The 15,806-nt window shown below is 39.1% G+C and overlaps 1 protein-coding gene across 1 annotated transcript; it reads right to left on the bottom strand.

Annotated features, from left to right (window-relative positions):
• Positions 1-11,351: 11,351 nt before the first annotated feature.
• Positions 11,352-15,806, bottom strand: got1l1 (glutamic-oxaloacetic transaminase 1 like 1). Its single transcript, XM_076104232.1, has 8 exons — positions 15,632-15,806; positions 14,660-14,841; positions 14,273-14,396; positions 13,614-13,831; positions 13,371-13,521; positions 12,498-12,663; positions 12,080-12,222; positions 11,352-11,833 (listed from the first exon to the last, which is right to left on the bottom strand). The coding sequence occupies exons 1-8, from the start codon at positions 15,804-15,806 to the stop codon at positions 11,694-11,696; spliced, it is 1,299 nt and encodes a 432-aa protein (XP_075960347.1). The 3' UTR covers positions 11,352-11,693.

The raw sequence follows: 15,806 nt of genomic DNA, 5'->3' as shown, positions 1-15,806 counted from the left end.
CCCAAAGGGCTAATGTTGACCTTGGAGAGCTGAAATCATGAATACAATCAAATACAGTGCATGTATTCAACCACACGCAGTGAAACATCACTGCCAAGCCCAAGAATAAACTGAATGACGGATGAACATAAATTCTACTGCATAGACACGTTTATACAGATGTCCCTTTTGAATGCTGATGAGATCTACTGTTTGGTGAACAAATTCTTCTGGCTGCTTATAATTCTTGTCTTTGTGATGACACAATTTGCAGTCCTGTATAGCTCCAAAGGGAATATCACTGTACTGTACATTGGCGAACTAAATGATAAGTTTGAAGTCTTAAATGGCATTATTGCTGTAGACATTGTCTTCCACTGTGAGACAGGTATAGGTCCTTTTTAGTTATTTCATCAGATTTTCAGAACTTAAACAGAAACATGAATGAATATCAAAGCAAACTCTGCTCCGTGACTCAGATCTGCTACGCCATACATGGGCTATTACCTATGCACTCATGTGCAGGGTGTATGTGCACAGCACAGAGGGTATTGTCTACAATTTACATCGATTCAATGCAATGATATTTAGCTCAGCTGGAGACATATAAAGGACATATTGTGGCAACATGACTGTATGAGAAAATAGAAGATTAGTCCATAAATGTTGAGCAGAGGGATAATGAATTCGCCCAGCGGTGGCACACTTTGCAAAGACTTGTTGCATTTTAAATTTACCGTTCAGATCGAGACGTTTGAAAGAATTGACAAAAAACAGACAAAACAACGATTCAACCATCCATAATTCTCCAGATGAGAGTTAATCAAAAGTCTTGATGTTACAAGTAAAGAAGAGGTATTACACTATTTATGTCTCACGGTGAATAAGATTAATTGAATTGTTACCGTATAAAAACATTGTGTTTCTTGTTAGACACGTATCTGTAACCGACTCAGGATCACATGTGCAGTTTTGTAAATAGGTTTTTGTAACAATTTCTTATGTTATCTCAAAACTATTGTCTCTATATATGCTCCCTCTGATTTTACGTCACGATAATGGCAAAAAGAAGACATTATAGCGTCGCACATACAGGAGGCTCAGCAGCACAACTGACGCGATATCAGATATGTATACAATAAACTATACAATGCATAACTCAGACAGAGGAAACTGTTACATTTGATTCACAAACTCGTCATTCAAAGAATATAATGATTCTGAAAACAATAGGCTAGGCCTATATTACGCATGAAAAGAAACATATATATATATTTTTATGAATTGGTTTCAACACTACCGTATAGGCATATCCCTTCTGCCAAGCAGGATGAATAAATACATTTTAACAGTTTGGTTGAACAACTATCGAGGCATTAAAAAAATATTCACCAATAAAGAATACCAACCATCTAAACTCAAGCATACTCGAATAAGAAAAGCGTTTTAAAATGAAATGACACCGAATTGACACATTTGTTTGCTTCATCTCCATCTTTCTCTTTTCCACTCAAATATGTGCTGCACTGACTTTTAGTTAGGCTAAATGTAGGCTAGATAACATACACATTACGCGTTTGGAATTGGATAAAACAAAAGTAGCACTCCTACCGGGTGTTGGTTCTCAGTTTTCAGAAGCAGAATATGATTGCTGGAGAGATAAAGCGCGGAGCCCCTGTGCGCTTCTGGCAGAGATGCACGCTTCTCACACAGACCAACTCACATGGTTTCTCAGCACTGACGCGGGAACCTCTCGTGTATCAGTATTGATTTGAATTGCAATTACTTATGTGGCAATGTTTTAAGCGTTAATCGCGTGTTGCCAGGCGATCAACAGGTGGGTGACGGGTATGGCTCTCTTTTATATCTGCCTTTAAATCACACTGACTGCTCTAATGACTGAAGGAGCTGCTGACGCACGTGTCTCCGTGGAAGATATATAGGCTGCATAGAATCAACGGAAAAACATGTTCGATACACCTCAGTACAGTGACATAAACAAAAGCTATTTATATAGGTTATATAGTTTTATATATAGGTTTTTAATTCCATCCATCCATTATCCAAACCGCTGGCGACCTGTCCAGGGTGTACCCTGCCTTCGCCCAATGTCAGCTGGGATCGGCTCCAGCGCCCCGCGACCCTGAACAGGTTTTTAATTTCTGTATTTTATTCCTCTATATGGTCTCACTATATATACTTCACTAGGACTGCTATGAAATAGTGCACAATGCCTGACCAGCCGATAAACATTATTATTATTATTTTTGTGAGCAATACAGAGGAACCATGAACATATTAATGTCAGTTATTAGTAATTCTCGTGGCAAGCACCCTTATGCATGCCCAAAAGGTCACCGTGCTATCTGAGCTCACTGCCATAGTGGCTCTAATGTTTGAACTATCATCCTTCACTGGTCTCAAATATTTGTAAAAGGGGCCGAGGGGCAGACTGATAAGGAGGTGAGGTGATGTGATGTCTTAATGTTGAGTGGCTTTTGTGAGGAGGACAATCAGAGCTGTAGCGCTGTAGGCATGGTGTCTCATTTGTGCAAACTGACTCTCAGTTTCACTTAATCAGGGTAGAGACAAAACCATCCCATGCAGCTATATGCTGGCATGATTGTGAATCAATAGCCTTGTGTGAAGCCAGATGACCAGACCTGTTAGAGGCGAGCCTGATGCGACATTCACAGTGGAAGTTGTACTCAGTGTGTCTGTGCCTTCACCACATTCATTTAAAGATACAAGAGATTTGTTGTAATCAGTAGAGTTTAACTCTCCTCACTCTTTCTCCGGCATGCAGCCAATCATATAGCTCAGTGCCCTGTCAGCAGGATCTGTTAAGACAGAGGAAAGCCACCACTTTTCGTGAGCTTTTCGGAAAAGAAGTCAAAACACGGAGCAAATGGAAATGCAACACAACAACCACAAACGAATGACAGTTCATGCTCAACTTTGTGAATAAAATGCGTCTTTTGAGTCAGACTCAAAAATGTTTGTGTAAAAAAATTGTAAATGTCAAATGATTTATTTGGAAACTATTCATCTTCTGTCCCTCCAAACCAAGGTCCTCTTTTAGAAACGTTGAAGAATGATATTAATGGCAGGAAAGAAATTTATTCTCAAGCAAAAAAAAGGAAAAAATGGAAGATGAAGATAACTACAGAAGAGAGGCGTTTACTGTGATTTCATTCAGTTCGTTCACTTCGACATCTTGTATATGCTACGGTACATGAACAAGCATGTTTTTGTTCATTCATTCATTCATTCATTCATTCATTCATTCATTCATTTATGTAACTGTGACAAAACATCTAACAGTAGCACACAGCACACTACTTCATTGTGGTTATTTCCATCTCTCTGGCTGTGTGAAGTGTTTCCAGATTTCTCTCTTATTGCATGTTCTCAAGCTCAGACTGTACATGTTGTGCAGCTGCAGTCGTCCTGTTTGACATTAGAGGCCTAATTTCTCTAGAGTCTGAGCTAACTAGTTGATTTAAAAAAGGTGTGTTTTCGGCCAACATTTAAGCAGCGGTGAAAGAAGTGCTCAGATATTTTACTTAAGTAAAAGTAGCAATACTACAGTGTAGGAATACTCTGTTACAAGTAAACGTCCTGCATTCAGAATTGTGCTACAAACGTATTAGCATCAAAATAAACTCAAAGTCCCAAATGTATAAGAATGGAGAACGGCCCATTTTAGAATAGCATTTACAACATTATAGGATTTTAATTGCTTATGCATTAATGTGTTCATAACTTCAATGTTGCAGCTGGTAATTTTGACTACTTTATATACTGATGGGAAGCTTTTTAACACCCCACCCCACCCTGGGGATCAGTAAAGTCTTATGTTATCTTAATATAATACATCACGATTTATTGTTTGATTATATTTTGTATTAATGATCTGAATCTGCAAAGTAACTAGTAACTCAGATAAATGTAGGTGAGTAAAAAGTACAATGTTTGCCTAGTGGTGTAGAGATATAAAGTAGCAGAAAATGTTCACAGCACAAAGTACCTCAAAATTGTACATACAGTATCAGCACTGCACTCAAATAAGTGTACTTAGTACTGTGCACCACTGCATTTAAGTTTACAACATTTGACCAGATATGACCAGCAGCTGTGTCATTTTGTACAAAGAGAAGACAACGCGCTGCTGGCTGACAGAATTCACACGAGATGTTAGTACAAAATCTATGAATGAAAAAAAAAAGATGAAATCCATAACTTCAAAACGACGGTACAATACTTCAGATTGGCCTTTTGTGTAACTTTGCTTTCTAAAACTTTGGGAGTATTGATGCTGTTTTCCATGTGGTCCTCAATCTCTCTTATCTGAAGCGCGTGGACAAAAACATCTTACACCTGAAGAACTAGTGAACAATCCCAAAAGCAATTAAACAGGCAATTAAACAAGAATGTACCTCAGAATGTTGTGCGCTCCTCAGAGACAGTGTTCAGAGGGAGCTTTTCTCAAAGGTCAAACACACAGTCAGTGTGAGAAAACAAAACTTCAATCCCTGAGAAATAACGATGTGATGAGTCACCGTGGTGTGTTCCTACTGTGCTTACAGCTTTACATTGCGTTGAATAATTCAACCTTCACAGCCTCTGTTTGGGGGATAAAAATGTATGTGAATCTATCCTGTGGTATCTACTCTAAATCTGACTTAACTCCCATAGTCATATCATTTCATCATGCTATTATGGTGAACACACACTGCTGGTGTGTAGCGCCAGGCATCTGATTGTTCTCATCTAACATATAGCTTCCTTTTGTTCTTGTCATCAGTTGGTTGGTTGGGACTGAAGTCTTTACTGACGTTGGTGGTCCCCTGACCTTTAGTCTAATGTAAAAGGAAATGAAAACTGTAACAGATGTTCATGATGCCCATGAGCAGGTCAAAACTTTCAATTTGTTTATTTTATCCAGTGGAATACCTACGCAGAGCTCCAGAGAAGAGACACCCTGCACTCCGGAAATGATACCTTATAAATGTTTGCTTTCACGAGCACGCCAGGTGACACACCCATGATGTTCGTGACCTGCAGGCCTTCAGTAGGGGCTGGCTAACATGCTAAATGCTAAACTTGCTCATGTGCTGGATCCACCAGCTGTGACTTCTGCGATCACAGAGGATATGCAACCTTCAGTGAGGCGTCTGAGTGCTCTCTGCTGCTGCTGTGACGGTCGGGCTTTATTCTGTTTTTAAAAATGTTTTGAATGTGAGGAGCACATTGGGATCAGAGAGAATGAATCGGTTATAAAGGGACAGACAGGCTGAGTTCACTGGGGCAGATCGCGGAGGACTTCACTTCGCCTTTCGGACAGGTGAGTACATCAACACGTTGCTCTCTTGATGGGGACGTCAACAACCAGTTCGTTGCCTAGCAACTGGTGTACAAACTGCAGTCTCTCCATTGCTGTGTGTGTTTGGCTGCAGCCGCTGTGTGTGTTTGTATTGTTTACACGTCCATGTCTGCGCACGTTATGTTTGTGCTACTGATGATTGCAGGCGCACGCCGTGGGGTCCATGCATGGCTCTTATTACTTGTCAATCATCACTTTTGTTTAATTGTCTGAGTTTTGTTTCTTGCGAGAGTACTCAGAGGAGGGCGGTTGTATATTCACATATTCAGCTGGCATGGACAGAAGGGGTCTTGTTGCTGACGTTGTTCCACTTGTGTATAAGTTGACATTTAATGCAATATATTTTGTTTTATTATTTTTCTTTAATTTAACAATTGTATCATATATCCTATTAACCCCCCTTTTAAAATGTAAGGAAGTGACGTTTACTCAGAGTACATTTTAAAGTGTTTTTAAAATGTATTTTAAGTAACAGTATTTTATCTTGAGGACAATAGAAGTAAAGGGTTAATACAGTTAAAGAAGTAAATGCAATAGTGTTAATTATATGTAGTTTAAAGCTTTGAGTAAATGTAGCACATCATGTCTTGTTTTTAGTTACATCTACCTAGAATTTTAATTGTATCCACTCATTTTTTTATGTGGTTTTGACTTAGGGTTACTTTTGCATTTACTTAGGATTCAAATTATAGCTGCTGAGTTGTATATATCATAGTTCTAAATGTAGATATTAAGATCTACTTGATATTTTTACTAACATTTACTCAATTCCTATACATTTAAATGATGTACGTCATTGTATTAGTTTTTAGAGTGTATCCTTTTCACCTCTGGTTACTGCTTTATGCAAGATGTGATTGACAGCATCCAAATAAGGTCTCCATCTACATAGACAGACACCTAAGAGTAGTCTGTCAAATTTCTGCAAAACGTGTGGGTTTGCTGGGTTATGTATTGAAGCTCCTGCAGGTCTGGTCGCACCTGAATAAAAAATGGATGACATGCAATCAGCAGCAGCCTGTTAAGTGCTTTAGCGCAACACTGTAAAAACATTTCAGAGAACTTGTTAAAAAACCTGTAGGGTTACCAAGTTCACCGTCATATAAATCAACCAGTGTCCTTCTGATTCTGACTAAGCAGCTAGATGAATACAATTAGACAGTTTTGAAAATAAACCAATTTTATATATCACAGAAGAACTGGAAGCTCAACCTTAATACGGCTCCAGAGATCCACACAGACACATTTCTGTCTATTTTAGAGGGGGGCAAGGGATCTTCAGGAGGAGATAGCAGGTCAGAAGTATATGCCACATATGCATCATGATGTAAGTAAATGATGCCATTCCTGTGCTCATTTATGTATCAAAAGTTGTTACAGCAAATTTGGGTTGATTCTTTTTGTTAAACAGATTTGGTGCAAAAGTCAATCATTTTTGACCACCCCAAAATTAATAAAAGTAGTCAGAAATCCCTTCAAAATACCAAATTAAGACACAAATGCTGTGATTTGGTTTTAAAAACTTTTGATGTTTTTAGATTTCTGCAGGAATTTTATTTTTCGGCAATCGGATGACCAACGCATCTTTTCTGTAAATTCCTCAGAAACTGTCTTATTATCAGATACCAATCCTAGTTCCATGAGACTGTTATAATAAGGTTAGGGTTAGGGGTTACAAACAGGTCATTTTTTACAGTGACGGCAAGTTTTAAAAATGGTCTCACTATGTGAAATGGCTACTATGGAAACTGGCATCATCTTTCTTGAATATCACCACGTCCTGTCAATTGTATTTTAGAGGTTAGTCAAATAACATGCACTATTCATAATTACTATTATTACAGAGGATTATACGGTTCAAGTAATTCCTGTATTATTAATCCACTTGAAATGATTATGTCCAGGGAATAATTTGACAGTAAATAAGTAATATAGATTATTCTTGTTTAAAGTCAATAGTGTTTGTTTACTCAGTATGAGTCAGTATGGCTAATCATTGATCACTGCCAATCAGCACATCCTTTTCTGTGTCCCAGTGCACTAATTATAGGCCTACGCCAGCAGATGAACACACCTTAAATCATTCACTCTTGTGGTAAAGAAAGGCTGCTCTGTGTCCACTGAGTGGACCCATGTGTCCTTAATTTACTGCCTCAATTGTCATCTTGCTGTGACAATCTAGAGATCTGCTCACACAAGACAAAGTTAACTGTTTTTATAATCATTTAGACTGCTATCTGGCATGTGATTACTCCTTCAGAGTCTGGGTTAACATCAGAAGTAGATGACAGAGAACAGTGTTATGTTATTTTTCTCCTAGTATGTCAAGGACAGACGGCTCCGGCTCCGCTATAGTCGCATGTCGATGTGTCCTTGAGGAAGACACTTAACCCCAAAATTGCTCCCGTAGCTGTGCCTACGGTGTGATAGGATCTGAATTGTAAGTCGCTTTGGATAAAAGCGTCTGCTAAATGACTGTAATGTAATGTAATGATTTATGGGTAATGCTGATATTAACTGGAAGGCAAGCAACACCTTTCTCCCATTACTTTAGATTGTTGTAGACCAGGTAATTCCAGTTTTCTTGGTAATATTTGTATTTATATCCCCTTTAGTCATGTATGCAGGGATAACAGTATGTGGAATATTAGGATGCATGTAAACAACTAATCGCAAACTTGAAAACTTGAAAATTCACACTCGGATGCAAATCAAAGGGCTCCAAACAGCATCTAATGGCTCAGACTCTGTATGATGGTGGATGTTGATTATCCTCGTTGTTTACCAAGGGTCACTGAAATGAAAAGAGCGAGCACACTGCCTCCATTAAATACTTCGTGGCAATCTGTTTCTCAGAACTACACAGTATCCAGTACAATAGTGGCATATCTCTCAAATGAAAAGAGGGTATAAAGTTAATTATATAAAAGCAGCATGTTTTCCAAAAAAGTGTGTCCACACAGACCTGCATGATAGAGGGAATTACTCATTAATGTTTCCAGATGAGCAGTCATTTGCTTTACAATACGTTCACATCATTTGAAAATGCTTCTCAGTTGAAAGGAAATGTTACTAAAAACATTGTTTGGCAGGATAAACCCCAAATAATCCAATTCAAATACAACTCTTTTCAGAATAAAGGTTGCTCTGTGGGAAGCACCCGAGCTCTTAAACCTGCAGCATCAAGTACATTATTTTTTAAATTAAATAATTTAAATAAAAATGTTTTGGCTTCTCGTTTCTCTAGTTTGATCAGTCTGCCACTTTGGCAGCCAGATATGAAGGTATTGATACTGCAGTCCTTCACTGAGTCACAAACCTGGTTGATGAGAAGAAATTTGTTATATGAGGCAATAATTAATAAACATTGAGAAACTCATAAATCACAATATCTTTTACTAAATACTTTATCGGTATTTCGACAGTATTGTTGGGTCGACCATTGGGGCTTTCACAAATCCTTTACACATCATCAGCATCGTGATCAGTAATGTGGATATAATGACTAAGTCTGTAAATAATGGCAAATAATAGAACAGCAAGAACAGTCCGGTAAGTTCAGTAAATTACATCAATTACTGTAATTCAGCCTTTAAAACCAAGAAAATACAACACTTATTCCGATATTCAAAATCTAGGACAATATCTAGGTTCAAATCAGAATATCAATATAATATTGATATTGCCTAGCCCTACCTTTTGATATTTGGATATTATCAGGGACTAATATACATCAAACATATGTATTTATACAAGAAGCGCAAATGTTTGTGACATTGTTAAGGTCAAGGTTGTCTACTCAGCATGATTAGATTAGAAAGCTTTATTAATTCCCCGTGGGGAAACTCATTTTCCACCAAATCGACTCATACAGACAACAATAGACATAGTTTCCACAGCGCACAACAGACAGAAAACACATTACAACTAATACATAACAACATAAAATGCCATTTGAGACATGAATAACATCAGAAAGATACTAAATCAAAAAACCACATCTAAAAAATCAGACTACTGCTGGAACAAAACACCTGAGTTGTTCAGTAGAACACTGAGGCAGCCTTAGTCACTCACTGAATGAGCTTCTGAGTCCATTAAAATCACAGTGTAATGGATGGCCTTCAACCCAGTTAAATTATAAAAGCAGCTGAGATCTGCTGTGAATGCATTGGGTTTATATAGGATCCTTATTTAATCCTTTTATTTGAAGGCAGTAACCAATATATGCTGTTTGAACAAGGCCTTTCCCTCTAAATGTTTCTCATGGGCACTGGTAAGCTCTTAATTCCCCTTATATTAATTAAATAGATCTTACTGGTAAGTGGTCTGGTGGTCTTCTACAGATGAACGGAGTACAGTAATATAGCCACACAAACATAATATACCTTCACTGATTTTGCAAATTGAAAACTATAGAACAACTCACTGATGTTAGTTTAATATATAATGACTCACACCCATTCATGACATTAACATATAGATGACATGTCCACTACATACGTAAATGACTAGTTTGACATTATGGGAAATACAGTTAGTCAAGTTCTTACCAAGAGTTAAGTTAGAAGATCGATACCATTCTAACATTTGCTTGTTTCTCCTTTGTTTAAAGGTGCATTGTGTAAGACATGGCCAGAATTTCTCAAAAATTGAACTAACAATATCAACAGAATGTTAAGGAATAACGCTGTTAACATAATGTCAAAGACATGTATGAAAGATCTACTGAAATGAGCATGCTAACCAGCTAGCCGCGGCCTTTCCTGAACTGTAATACCACTTGTACATCGAGAGGCAATAGTGAGTCACTGCAGCACCCAGCAGGACAGGTTGTGGGTTCTTTTCTCATTTCTGCCACTTAGGATTTAATCCAATATCAACTACAGGCCAAAGGCTCTCAGAGTTTCAACTGTTTGATGGAGTTTTGCATATTCTTGCCATGCTGTAAGTTAGTAGTTGGCTTTTTTAAAATAACTGATGACGGTAACTTTTTTAGATTGTATGGACCCAGTTATAGAGGGGAAATGCTGCCCCCTATACTTCTTTGGAGTATGTGGCCTGATCTTACAAATTTCATCATTATTCCAAACAAAAGCAAACACTTAAAAACTGCAGTTTTGTTTTTTCCCTTTGTAGAACCACAAATGAATATTTTTACATTTAATTTTACATTTGTGTACGGATTAAACAATAGGAGACAAAGCGTACCCAGCTGTGTAAAAACATTTATACATTTAAACCTGTAAACCTTGGAGTGACTGACAATATTTGCTGCAGACAAAAGCAGGTAAAGCAACAAAATCTCAACACAAATCTTTACTCCATCACTGTTTTATTATTTTAACTATGGCTGAGCTGAAAAAAAAAGTCTATTCAGCACAGGCCGAATGTTTGCTGTTCGCAGCTTTCTCGAGAACAGCTCATACAAACAACTTCCCACTCAACTCTGTGCTTTCTCGGGTCCTCAGCTGCCATGGCAGTAGTAGTTGCATCACATACCCAAGTTGCGGTTACTCACGGTGAGAAACACCAGTGAAGTGAAGACTCTGGTTCAGGAAAACACACCAGGGGCAGACTTTACCTTGAGACAAGGTAGGCAACCTGGGCCTGGAGACCCGACTAAAAGGGCCCCAAACAGCCATTGATTGATTGTTTGGATATGAAAAATATTGAATTATGTTACTATTCTAACTCATTGTACCCCAAAATAACTCAACTGCATACTTCTTACTGTAGTTCTACTTCAGAGGAAAACATTCTACTATAATACATTTACCTGACAGACAAATGTTAGTTGCTTTGCAGATTCAGATTTTACAAACAAAATATATAGTAAATAAAATATGAGGAATTATTATTCATTTAACTTTCCAGCATTATAAATTAAAAGCTCCACCTTGAACAGACGTAAAGTACATTTAAGTACACAGTGCTGATGCAGGACTTTCTACTGAGCGGTCTTAAAAGTTTGACTTAAGAAAGAACGTTTTGAGGACTGTCAATATGTCACTTTATTTGTTTCGCATATGTTTCCATGCGAGAAAGTAACCATTTTGATTTCCAATACGTGGTGGGTTTATCCAAATAATGTCTGTTTGGAAATTAGCTGTGATCATTTTCAAACAGGGGAGAGCCGCTACAGGGGGCCTTGAAAACAAGCTGCAGACAACATGCTGGAATGTACTTTGCAATAGCTGAACCTACAATTGTAATAACCGTAGTCTTGAAACTGTGACACATGAAAGGTTTGATTTAAATGAGAATGTCAGTCAGACTGAAAAGCCCCTTTGACACTGATTGTAGTGCTTGTCCGAAAGCCACATGGTCAGAAGGACGTGGTCAGAGCCAGATGAATGGACTCGACGATATAGTCCAAGTTACGACTGTTGATTGCGCTCACGTTTAGACAGCCACTGGGGAGCAGATACACGTGTCTCTTCTGAGACAAAAATTCTACCTGCTCACCTAAAACAAAAAACAAGAAATATTGTGAAAGCACATCTGGATTTATGATATCATGGAAGGAAAGGAAGTATTCAAACAAAATGTTCATGTGAAAAAGCATTACAGCAATTCATGTAAATCGGTATCATTAACAAAGCCAAATCCCTTTGATGGCACGCAAATCATGAATATTTATTTCAAATTGATTAACTGCAATAAGTGCATATTATATAACACTGACAAAAGTCCAACATGGCAGAAACTCACCATTCAAGCCTGTAAAACAGTAGAGTCCACCTTGTTGAGTCAGATGGTCCCAGCAACCCGGAGTTCCCAAAAGCCTCAGCCTGTCTCTCAAAATTTCTCTGATCATCATACATCGCTCCACAATGCACTTTACTTCTTCCTTCCTGGGAAACAGAACAAGTGGACAGCATTTGGGAAATTACATCTAAAGCATATAATTCAGGATTTGCAAAACATGAAAGATCCATTGAGCAAAAGTTGCATTTTGTAAATGAAGGATTTCATCACCAGTTCAACTTTTTGAAGCATTGCATGCCTGAGGGAAGGCCTGAAACCGTCCAGCCATCACTATGGACATCTACTGATAGAGCAGCAATGTGGCCGCCCAAGCCGCATTCTTTAAAAGATAGATTATACATTCAAATGGAGCATTACTCACCATTCAACAAGATGGGCTGGGTTACTGAGCACTGTGGCAACAACATGTGCTCCTCCTACGGATGGCTGCGCCCAGAGCGACCTCACTATTTTGTCAGCTTGAGACTCCATGGAAAACAGGAGGGAGTTCTGCTTTAAGACGCACAGAAGGTGCCCGACAGCCTCACCTTGCAAAAGGAAGTAGAAGATGAGTCTGATGTGGAGAAACACTGTGTTCCAGCAGTAGTAGTGTAATGTTGCGCTCCCTTTCTCTTATGTTTCTGCTATTGACAATGAAGTTGAAGAGGGACACTTTTGAAAATGAAATACAGCACTCAGTTCTGGGCAAGTGAATGTTCACCAGGTCTTACAGAAATAAGCTGATGTTCCTCTCAATCTGGGGCGACCCGATAGGCGACACCATGGGCACAAATGCCCCGAGCAGCGAGTCTCCGGTTCAATTGCCGGCTTGCTAGCAGGACCGTTTGCTGCATGTAATTCCCTATACTTTCTCTCCACTATCACAATTAAATAAAGGCATAAAATGTCCCAAAAACAACAACCTGCCTGACAATGTGTTGATAATCCAGTAGAAAGTGATTATAGTGATCACTAGTGATCATTCGACTCGGCCAGACGTGATCACTTTAAGAGGTTTCCTCTGTATAAAGCTCCAAACTGAAAGGTAACTGTGACTTCGTAGAAACTAAGCATACATTTTCTGGCATAAAAATTCAACTTGACGTTCTGTATTTTCTTTTAATATTCGAACAGCTCGGGGCAATACAGATATAACGTCACAGATCACGCTTTGTTGCATGGGCTCATTTTGGCCCATGGCCATAGGGTGAAACACATATACCATTGAGTTGAGTGGTATTCCTAACTTACTCACCATATAGTCCAAAGCAGTGGGAGAACGACTGAGCACAGAGGAGCTCCATCCCCTGCGATGCACAGTACTGAACAGGCCAGGCACCCCGCTCTAAATCTCCATAGCAGAGCGCCTGAGGAGGCAGCAAGAAGAAAGGGAAAAGCCTACGCCTCTGTTGAAAGAGTGCACAGCAAATGATCTAAGTAGGAGTGAGGAGCTCCTTGACAATTTTGGTTAGAGGGCATAAATGTACATGTCTGTTACCATGATGAGATTTGCAATCAGAGCCCATTGATTCTGAGTGAGGTCTGCTCCGGTAGGATAGTGGGCAGATGCTGACAGAACAACGACACTTTGCTCCGGAGCCTTCGCCAGATCCTCCAGAAGCTTCTCCAAACAAATGCCCCGCTGCTTGTAATCCCAGTAGTAATACTCACGGATATCTTGAATCCCTGCTGCCTGGAAGATACCAGCCAATGAGTCTGCAGGGAGGAGCAAGAAGATGAAACATTATATTACAGACCTAAAGTAGTACAAACTCCTCAAGATCAATGCTGCTTTAAACTCCAGTGTGTAACGAGTATGAAGCCACTAATGTGAGTGAAAACTATTTTTTTTATGCTGTGGTTTATTTCTTTTGAAAACAATTGAATTATCCAACATTTTAACCTCTAGTCTGAGCTGCATTACGTATTTTCTTACCTATGCAGAGTATATGTTGCTATGGATACTGCTTCTGTCCATTGTGGCATATGAGTCTCATCCTCTAGTGTTGTTCATGATATGATGTACAGGATGAACGAGTAGTGCATGCAGCTGCAGTCACCACACTGGGATTATTAGCTACATGCAGAGTGTTATTTATGTTTCAAGAGCATGATCTAATGTGCACCAGCATTAAGAGGAGGTGAGGTGTAACTTACCATCACAGGGGGAAGAGAGGTAGACCGGCCCGCACCAAACAGCACAGGCATCATACCGGTGTTTCAAGAGTTCAGCCCCAAGACGCACAGCAGCGGTAAAACCAGGTGTTTGGACACCGAACACCTGCAACAGAAGTCACGAAACATCAAGATTTGAGTTGTTAACATGGACATTTGAGTACTAATCTTGTACTGATTTATTCTGAGGATGAAGGTGGACATGAATCCATGACTGTATAATTCTATTCCTCTGCACGATGCTGATTGATCGGGTGATTAAGTACAAACTACTACTTAATCTCTTCGTGTTTGCTGCTGTTCAATCTAAGGCGTGAATGAATGTCGAAACTACAATCAGTTACAGTGCTCGTGTACAGCTGATATTACCCGATCCTCCACTATAGCTCGAGCGCTCTTCCCCAGAGCGACCTCCGTGGCTCGCCTGGTGAACTCTGTCACACCAAGAGAGGATGGATACTCCGGACGAGAAGTGGGATCAGCACTTCGCTGTTGCTTTATTTTTCTAACAAGACGCAGTTCAAAGGTCTTCCCTTCCTCGCTGTAATACTCTGCGGAAGACAATTATTGCAAACATTTTGTTCATCCAACAAGACACTGTCTCAATCTGTGAAAAATCATTTACTCACAAAGTCCACCCTCAAATGAAATTGATCACACTATTTCTTAAATGTATGCTTTTTCAGTTTCAATGTGTGATTTGTAGTTATTATGTCATCTAGAAACGAGCAAGGGGCAACAATCAGGTCAAGGGTTTAAACCATGTGGTAGCACAAGTCCTCTACTGACAATATGCTTTAGAAGTTATTGTCTTAGTTTATTGCATATGTCAAGGTAAAGAGTTTGAACATTATTGAACCATTAAAAAGATAATAAAGTGTAAAGATGGGTGATAGGATTGAGTTTGCTTGGAGGTATCTCAAAAGCACTCAGGTCCACACAGAGCCCTGAGCTGCACCAGTTTTTTAGGATTAAAATATCTATGCGTAATGTCTATGGACCCCCAGATTATGTCTGTAATTCAATTAAATAATTAAAATGTACCAACTGTCGACTGTTCAAGTTGTATGCGCTGATTTAAAGCTGAGAAGATGGCCTACTCTTTTCCCTTCTGCTCTTGTACCATGCACCTTGAAAACTCTAGCTAGCCTAGCATACATTTTGAGACTCCTCAAAGAAAGTCAATTGACTACACAATATGTCTACAAAGTCAGCAGTTCAACTAACAACAGATAACAAAGTGCAAATGGTAGGAAAACCTCTTACCTCTTCTCTTATTTCAGGGTTGAAACTCTAGAGATGTTCTTTTCTTTTAAATCATAAATGTACGAGCAGACTTACCTCTCCCTGCCAGGTAAGCCTTCCTGGTGTGAGTGTCTTTCTTGAAAGCGGACAATAGCCTTGTTTCAGGACTCCCTGCTGGGGCGTGGGTATTGGTAAACACAGCGAGATGGTCTCTTGGGTCTCCATTTTGCTTGACCACTTTTTCATTAAGGCTGCTGCCAGGTCCGCTCAT

This window comes from Anarhichas minor, unplaced genomic scaffold, assembly GCF_050575085.1.
Source record: "Anarhichas minor isolate MPS153535 unplaced genomic scaffold, ASM5057508v1 ptg000030l, whole genome shotgun sequence".
NCBI classification, from domain to species: Eukaryota; Metazoa; Chordata; class Actinopteri; order Perciformes; family Anarhichadidae; genus Anarhichas; species Anarhichas minor.
This window is presented reverse-complemented; position numbering and strand designations above follow the sequence as displayed.